At 44.7% G+C, this 9,048-nt stretch overlaps 1 protein-coding gene across 1 annotated transcript; it reads right to left on the bottom strand.

The window, feature by feature from the left end:
- Positions 1-983: 983 nt before the first annotated feature.
- LOC146798008 (nuclear apoptosis-inducing factor 1-like) lies at positions 984-1,367 on the bottom strand. The gene has a single exon (XM_085627684.1). The coding sequence runs from the start codon at positions 1,365-1,367 to the stop codon at positions 984-986; it is 384 nt and encodes a 127-aa protein (XP_085483810.1).
- Positions 1,368-9,048: the final 7,681 nt, after the last annotated feature.

Here is a 9,048-nt window from a genome sequence, read left to right as displayed (position 1 = left end):
ATGGCTGACACTTGGCACTGGAGACAGGTGAAACACCAGTCACCATTGTCAGCCATCCTGCTAGTAGATTTCGAACCACTGTGAGGAAATCATGGTTCCTGATGGGCTGTTTGGGCTGGGTGGGAAGAGTGTGTGTAGGTCAGGGCCTGCTGAGAGTACTATACACGAAATAAGGGGGAGAAGGAAAACACCTTACTTCACCCTCCTCTAAGACGATATAAACACACAAAAGAAAGTAAGGTGAGAGTAGCCAAACCAAACACCAGTCCCTAGTGTCAGGCACCTTGCAGGTACATTTCCACTCACTGTCACTAAAGCATAGTTCTGGGCAGGCTTTTGATTCTGGGTGGGAGAAGAATATTTGCAATGGCCACATCTCCCATCAGGCCCTGTACTTCATACATTCTTCCCACCCTGCTCAACAAGGCCACTAGGGAGAACGGTTTCCTGAATATGATTTAAAATGTCCTGGCAAGTTGTCTGACACTGGTGCCTGTTGTCTGAGTTGACCACAACTCCCATCATGTCCTTGTGCTCCAAACACCAGCCCCCAGTGTCAGCCATTTAGCTAGTACATTCCCACTCACTGTCAGCTGTCAGGTAAGCAGAGTCCCAGGTAGGCTAGTTGAGCTGGGTGGCAAAGTGTGTGGCGGACAGGGCCTGATGGGAGATGTAGTCAGGGCAAACACTCCTCCTTCGAACCAGCCCAACAAGCCACCCAAGAAACTATCTTTCCTGACAGCGAGTGAAAATGAACTGGCAAGATGTCAGACACTGGGGCTGGTGTTTGGAGCATAAACCCTTGCTGTGAGTTTGGAAGAAGTGTGTACATGGCAACATTTTTAAGACTTTTCATTTTCATTGCGGATATGTGGTTTACCCATCACTTGCTCATTGACTATGGTATTTTATTTAGTTAACTGGGTCCATTGCAGTGATGTCTGCAGAGTTGTAATTGCTAACTTTAGTGGAATGTGGAGTACCTACTTTCCAGACTCCGTTCCTTCTGTAAGTTCATAGACACTCTCCCGCAGAAGGATGCCACTCACCTTCTCCTCCCAGGAAGTAAAGTAAACAGGTGATTCAGGAGAGCCACCACCAGTATGTTGTGCATTCGCATCTTTGGAGCACAGTTTTTTCACCCTCCTTCTCACTTCGTACCACTTTCTCTTGATATCATCCAGTGAGTGCAGGACAGGTGCTTCAGCGTTCACCTTGTTGACTACCCTGTCCCACATCCTATTTTTCTGGGTGATGGGGGTCTGTTGGACTAGGTTCCCAAATAAATGTGGCTCTATTTTAATTATTTCATCTACAAGCACTATCAACTCCTTATCTTTAAATCGTGGCTGCGTCCTCTGGGGCATGGTGAGGGTGAGAGTGGGTGTGAGGGTGAGTGTGAATGTGAAATAGAGGTGTGTTTGAAAAAAGGATTTTAAAAAGTGATATGTGCAATTAGTGGGGTGGATATAGTGCATAAGTGTGTGCAAGGCTGAGAGCAGGGAATGGACCAGGCCTCCTCTCTTGGGCTAGCAACAGTATTGTGTGATCAAAGGATCATGGTGATTTCTTTGGTCTTTATTTAGATGAATTGGTGGGCGTGCCTAATATTTAATTTAATTTTTTTTATTTGGCGCTGCCTATGCTTGTTGTTGTTGCTGATTTTTGTTTTTTACACTTGCCATATGGAACACAAGCCAACATGGTTCAGCGACCGCATCAGATGCATCGTAATCTGCTTGGCGACACAGCCTATGCTTGTTTTTTTAACTGGAATGCCTATGTGGCAGCCTTTCCGACGACTCCGTTGGTTCGGACATGTTTCCGACCAACGTGGTCGGATAGAATGGTTTCCAAACGATTTGGTCGGAGTTTTACCTGCTATGCATAATAACACGGCCTGCGGAGAGGTCGTGGTCGAGTCGGTTGGAGTGTTTCTGCAGACAAGTCGGTCGGACGGTCTTCCCGAGCGACACCATAATAAGGCACATTTTGCGGAACCCTTCCTGTTACTTGACAATCTAAAGAAAGAAAAATGAATCCTAAACCTTTCTACTGTAAACAACTTAATTAAACTTACCCAAGGTCAAACCTGGATGATGGACAGAACCTTTAAAATGTGTCCTAAACCATTCAATCAAATCTACACCCTACATGGTAAATATAAATATACCAACATCCCTTTCATATGTGCTTTACTCCCAAATAATCAAAGCAGTACCTATTTTGAACTCCTAACTTATATCAAACAGCAGACAAATAACTCCTACACCTAAAAAATAATCATAAACTTTGAACAAGTTGTGGTTCAAATAATTTTAAACAATATACGCCCATACACTCCTACAAGGGTATTACTACCACTTTAATCAGATCATATGGCAAGTATATATAGGTTTACAGTCCGACCTCCGTATTAGGATGACGGTGGTCAGAGGTTAACCTGCCGGGGGATTTCAACGTGCATTGGACAGACCGCATAATCCCTTAATGATTGTGGCTCTGCGGTCCAGATTATGATGTCGGTTTTCGATAGCCATTCTATGTTGGCCTTTCCGACATGGAAAGGCTGTCAGAAAGTGACATTGCAGGCCCCTAGCAGTGCCCCCTTTCCCCTGGCCCTCCGCAATTGGAGCTGGGGGTCACCTATGGCACCCCCCTAAACATCTCTTCACCATTTGGCAGGCACGATGAGTTGCCTTCCACAGATGCAGGGATGTTTGAAAACATTCATTTTTCAATGGCAGCTTGTGCTGTGGGCCTTTTCCACCTACTGCACAAGTTTCCATTGAAAAATTTGATGTTTCCAACCGCCCTATGGGCTGACATATCCTAATACTGCGGTCAGAACCGCCACCCTATGGTTGAGAGGTGCCCAAACCGCAATGGTGTCGTTCGGATGTGAGTCCGCCCGAAATTGTAATCAGGCCCTAAGTGTTTTAAAAACCAAGCACTCCAAGAAACCCCCCAAAACTGAAAATCTGAGTAAAAACAATTGATTTAAAAGTAAGACACAATTGATTTTGAATTTAAAACTTGTAAAAAAAACATTAGACACTCACCCGTACAATACATTGCGTTCCCAAATATACACATACATTTACACTTCATCATCAAAACATAAGTAACATTATATATTTTAATAACATAATACATTGTAAAAAAAATGGCAATATTGTGATAATTGTATCCACTAAAAAGGTGCAATTTTCTATTCCCACTCCAATCGAACCATATTGGGGAAGATGTTGGACAGTGAAGGGGTGACCGTTACTATTCCCACTCTCGCTTAACCATATTGGAGAAGTTGTTAGGCACTAAAGCAGAGACATTTAAGGCCTTATTACGATGACGGAAAGCCCGACATTGAAACCCTGTCGGAAACCGACATCGTAATCCCTATGGCGGAAACGCCATCTATAGGGATTACGGTCAGGTCTCCGAATGGCCAACTGGCTCCTTGAGCCCGTCGGATTCCAGCCAGAATGACCGTCCGGTTTCACTTTCGATTGCCTGCATCGTAATGCGACGGTCGAAAGTGAAACTCACTATGAGACTTGAAAAGTTTCCAAACTGCCATCGAAGGCTTTCCGAGTCTCATCGTAATGAGGCCCTTAGTATTCCCACTCAAATCTTAACCAACTTGGAGAATATGTTGAAACTAAAGGGGTAACAGTTACTACTCCTTCTCCAATCCAACTCAGCTTCAGAAAGGTGTTGGATACTAATGGGGTGATATTTACTATTCCCACTCTAATGTAAACCAACTCATAAAAGGGGCCGGACAATAAAGGGGTAGAATTTACTATTCCCACTCCAATCTAACCGTATTTAGGGAAGGTTTTGGACAGTAAAGGAGTGACATTTACTATTCCCACTCCAGCCTAACCAGAATGTGCTGGACACTAAAGGTGAAGACATTCACTATTACCACTCCAATCTTAACCAACTCATAGAAGGTGTTGGACACTAAAGAGGTGACATTTACTATTTCCTTCCAATTTAAACTAACTTGTGGAAGGTGTTGGACACTGAAGTGGTGATATTTACTATTCCCACTCCAATCTAACCATACTGGGGAAAATGTTGGACAGTAAAAGGGTGACATTTACTATTCCCACTTCAGCCTATCCATATTAGGGATGGTGTTGGACACTAAAGGGGTGAAATTTACTATTCCCACTGCAATCTAAGCCAAATCATAGAAGGTGTTGGCCATTATGGCCCTGAGTATTACTTTTTGGCGGAGCGGTGGTGTGGCAGTGCAAACCACCACTCCACCGCTCTGCTGAAGGTCTCCGCAGCCTGCCCGCCAGATTACAACTTTTTAGTAGTCTGGCAAGCGGGCCGCGTGGCAGTCCCATGGGGTGCCTCTTTTAAAGGCTGTGGTGCTTTTTGAAAAAGGCTCTGCAATGGGACCGCACTACAAGGTTACTGCACGGCATGGACTCGAAAGTCCATGCAGTGCAGGAGCCTATGTGCATGCACACAGAGGGGCACATGTTATGCCCTCTGTGGGTATCCAATATTGGTTGAGGCACAGGGGGGCCCTGTAGGGCCCCCTTTGTTTCCTCTCCGCCAAAGTTGACATTGCGGAGGAACCACCATGTAAACTTTGGAGGAGAAGAAACTTTGTAAGATACTTGGCGGGACCACGGCAGTCCTGCCAAGCATATTGCAGCCTATGACCATTGCTCCAATTGCAGGGAAAGGCAGTTCCTTGGTGGAGCCAGCATCCCCAGGGCTGTCCGACCGGCCAACTCCTAATGAGGCGATCAGACTGCTGGTGCGGCAGATGCTGGATCCGCCACCGCCACGCCACCACAAGTCAGGCAGTCCTCGGACCGCCAGACTTGCAATCAGGACCTAAAGGGGTGACATTTACTATTACTACTCCAATCTAAACCAACATGGGAAAGATATTATACACTAAAGGGGTGACATTTACTATTCCCACTCCAATCATAACCTACTCACAGAAGGTGTTGGACACTAAAAGGGTGACATTTACTATTCCCAATCCAATCTAAACCAATTTAAAAAAGCTATAGGAAACTAAGAACTTTGATTTTTTTATGCAATTATAAATACAATTTTCTACTTAGACTATTTTATTAAAAAAATGTACAATACACTAGTAATAGATACATTATCAAACTTTAGTAAATGTTTAATTTAAAAAACACAAATACAATTATTGCAAATTAGCACATTAACTAAATAAATTATATAAATGATGTTTTTACATCAAAGAATTTAAAAAAAAAAAAATTTTAAATCTAAATGCTTTATGAATTTTAAATAATGTATACAATTATAGGTATGCATTTACAAGTTAGCATATACTAAACTACTTAAATAAATCCAAATATAATACTTTATGGATATATTTTGTATTTTTTTTTAATTTGCAATGTTTTTATTTTATATATTAAACATTAAAATATATCTTCTTTGACATAAAATATAAATATAATTTAAACTATTAATGAAATACATTTTACCAAATAACTAATTTGCATATTAAAAGAATTATTAATTTAAGAATAATAATGCAAATATAAATTTTATTTTAATCTCCCCACCCTTAAATCCTAATAACCCAACATCCCGCTACTTAAAATATCTTTTTTATAATGAATAAAAATACAAAACAATTAAGCATAACAATTTCAAAAATATCAATGAATACAAAAAACTTCAAAAAACATTTTTTTAATTGCTGTGACAGGCAGCTTTCATGAGGAAAGAAGAAAGGGAGAAGTGCCCACTACAAAAGAAGCAGAACCCCAACATAAAACCTATAAGACACAGACCCTAAACCACATTTGGTGTCTGGAAAAGTAGAAGGGGGTTGAATCTCTAAACCTTTTTCATCTGCCAAGCAGTCAGACGAGCTATGTGAGAAGGGTACACTCTGTAAGACTACTGACTGTGACCAGGACTGGGGGCAAAGACCTGCTAGTCTCCCTGCTGGGTGAGGGGACATCATCCAGGGTAACCAAGACCACCTGCCCTAGAGCCTGGAGCACCAGCACCTACCTGCTTGCTAAGTCCTGTGTGCCCTACGAGGAAGAGGAGACTAATGGAGGGAGCAAGATCCAGTGAGGATCCCTATCATAAAGACTTCCTATGTGAGGTGGGAGGATTCGGCTGAGCACTGATTAGGCCATGGCCCATGTGCAGGACTGTTTTGGTGACCCCATATGGCAGGAGAGGACTGCTGTAGACTGAGCCCATTATTGAGGGCTGTGGCGAGGGTGCAGAGGCCACACAGCTTCATTACAGTAACCCCGTATGACGGAGGGGGCCACTGTTGAAGTAGTTGTGTGGCCATCTTGCTAGGGCTCATGAATGCCTGATCGGCGACCCTGTATGCCACAAGGAGTTGTCGCGGTTTGGGCTACATGGCATCCATAATGTACCGTGGCAATCCTTTGTGCCAGGAGGGGAAGGCAGGGCCAAATCACTAAAGACTTAGGGCCGTCACCTGGGACTGGAGTGAGGCTGAGATTAGCAGAGCTAGCCACACTGAGAGATCTGCGCTGACTGACCCTAGAGGACCAGGAGTATGATAGGAGGAAGATGAGCCCTTGCAGGACTCAAGTTGGGAGCTGAATGATTGAATCCACCCTGCTAGGAAGAACTTGACTTACTGCGTCTCTGTGAGCTGGTAGTTGCACAGATCACTGGGGAAAGCCAGCCATGCTTAATCTCGTGAGCGCCTGGGATCAGGGCACTCGCTGTAGCACTGAAAACGTCTGTACTGCAGGATCTGGTAAGACTTGAACTGGGCCTGTGGGCCCTGGGGGATTTGCTGCTGAAAGTGTTGCACATTATAGACACTTTTGACAAAAATACTAAAGAGTCAAAGGAAATTCTTGAGAATGGTGTAATGGTGTAATAATGTGCATTCCCTGGATGGGGTCACCGGTGAATAGGGAATAACCCTGAACATGTTACACTAAGGAGGCTAGGACAGGGATTTCCCAGACAACTGCTAGAGCCCCGGCCTCAAGGGGGATTGTGTTGTTTCATTTGAATGTCGCATTTCTTTTCACGTGTAGATTTAGAAATAAAATACTACTTGTAGAAAGCTATCGCTTTATATACTATACCAAAAAAAGGTGTAGTGTGCAAGAGTCCAGAGGATCCCCAGAGGCTTTACAGAGGCTAATGTAGATAATACTAATGCTATCTTTTGTAGTCATTTTGGTGAGCAGTTAGGTTTATCAGAGGGTAGTGCTCATCACTTGTTGTACTCACCGATGCAATAAATGAGAGACACACTCAATTAATAATTCCAAGTCCAATATATAAAAATAATTCTTGGTTATGTTTATTTTGTAGAGCCAAAGAACTTTGTTTCTCAATTAAAAAATAGACACTTAGGCCCTCATTTTGATGTTGAGTGGACCGCTAGTGACAGGCTGGCGGTGGTGGTCCGCCTGACATCCAGGCCCTAGGACCGACTGTCGTATTACAATACTGGAGGTCAAAGCAATGCTTTCGGGGGGAAAGACAGTCACCTCTGACAGGCTCAAGTAGCGGCGGTCGGACTCTAATTGTTACAATGGTGGCAGTGCCTGCGCAGGTGCCACCATAGGGATTAGGATGTCCCTTCCAGACTGCCTTTTCATAGCGGTCCCACCGCCATGAAAAGGCAGCCAAAAGGGGACTTTGGGCTGGAGGGCCCAAGCATCGAACCCTGTACCCCATGGCCCACTGCTAAGTGGGCAGGGGGGCACATGTCGTGACCCTCCAAACATCTATACCTCAAATGGATGCTTTTTAAAGTGCCCTTTTCTACTGTGGCGTGTGCTGCTGCCCTTTTCCAGGCCGCAGCAGAGCCACAGCATAAAAAGGCATTTTGCAACAGCCTGCAAAGCAGTCGTATCATGATAGTGCGGGCTGGACGACTGACACATTGCCAATGGTCACCTTCGTAATCAGGCCCTTAGTGCAATTCTTGAGCTCAGCAATGTTAACCTATGAGAGGAAGAAAACATTCATCATACCGGTTGGTAACTCTGACTTACAGATCCAGTCTTCGGGAGTTAAAGCAAGCACTGAGCAAGGTTCAAAACAGCACCAAGAGTGCAGCACCAGTGGCACTGTGAAGGTTGGGTGCAGGCTGTAAACACAGCATAGGGCACCCAATACAAATAAATTGAGAACGGTGAAATCAAACAGAGGCTGCTTACAGGTAAGTAACAGCAGCTTGGGAGACCTGTCTCTGGTGGTTGAGGCAAGCACTGGGCAGGTTCAAAGCAGCGCCAACAGTGCTTCACCAATGGCACAGGGGTGGCCAGGCGCTGGGTGCAAACACAGCATTGGGTGCTCAATACAAATCAATGGAGAATGCTTTAGCCGTTTCTGACATCAAAAGACACCCCTGCACCCTGCCTTAGGGTTGTATGGCCTGCTGTAGGGATGACTTACCTATACCTCATACAGTATCGTGTAGGCATGGCACAAAGGGATGTGTGCCATGTGACACTTCACTTTTCTCTGCACCAAGACATGCAAGCTGCATTGGCAGTGTGCATGTGCTTGGTGAGGAGTCCCTTAGGAGAATTGTGAAATTGGACAGAGGTTGCTCACAGGTAAGCAACAGGGGCTTGGGAGACCAGTCTCCAGCGGTTAAGGCAAGCACTGGGCAAGGTCAGTAATATCATCAACAGTGCACCACAGCGGCACAAGAGTGGCTGGGTGCAGGGTGAAAACACAGAGTTGGCCATCCACTACAAATCAATGGAGAAAGGTCAAATCAATAAAGGGGTGCAGGCTCAGGCCAGGAGGCTAGTCGGAGGAAACCAACAGCTGGAGAAGTAAGTTGTGATGCTCTGGCCTTAGAAACACCTTTGGCACACTTCAACAAGGTCCAGGGTTGACAGGTACAGGGGTGTCTTTTGATGTCAGAAATGGCTAAAGCACCCACGCCCAGAGCAGGCTTTGTTTCTGACCCATGGGAGCAAAAGGCTCTCATCTCAGGGGGTCAGATACATGTCTAAAGGTGTCAGGCTGGTGGAGACCAGTCAGGCACAA

The sequence above is a fragment of the Triturus cristatus genome, chromosome 9 (genome assembly GCF_964204655.1).
Source record: "Triturus cristatus chromosome 9, aTriCri1.1, whole genome shotgun sequence".
NCBI lineage: Eukaryota > Metazoa > Chordata > Amphibia > Caudata > Salamandridae > Triturus > Triturus cristatus.
This window is presented reverse-complemented; position numbering and strand designations above follow the sequence as displayed.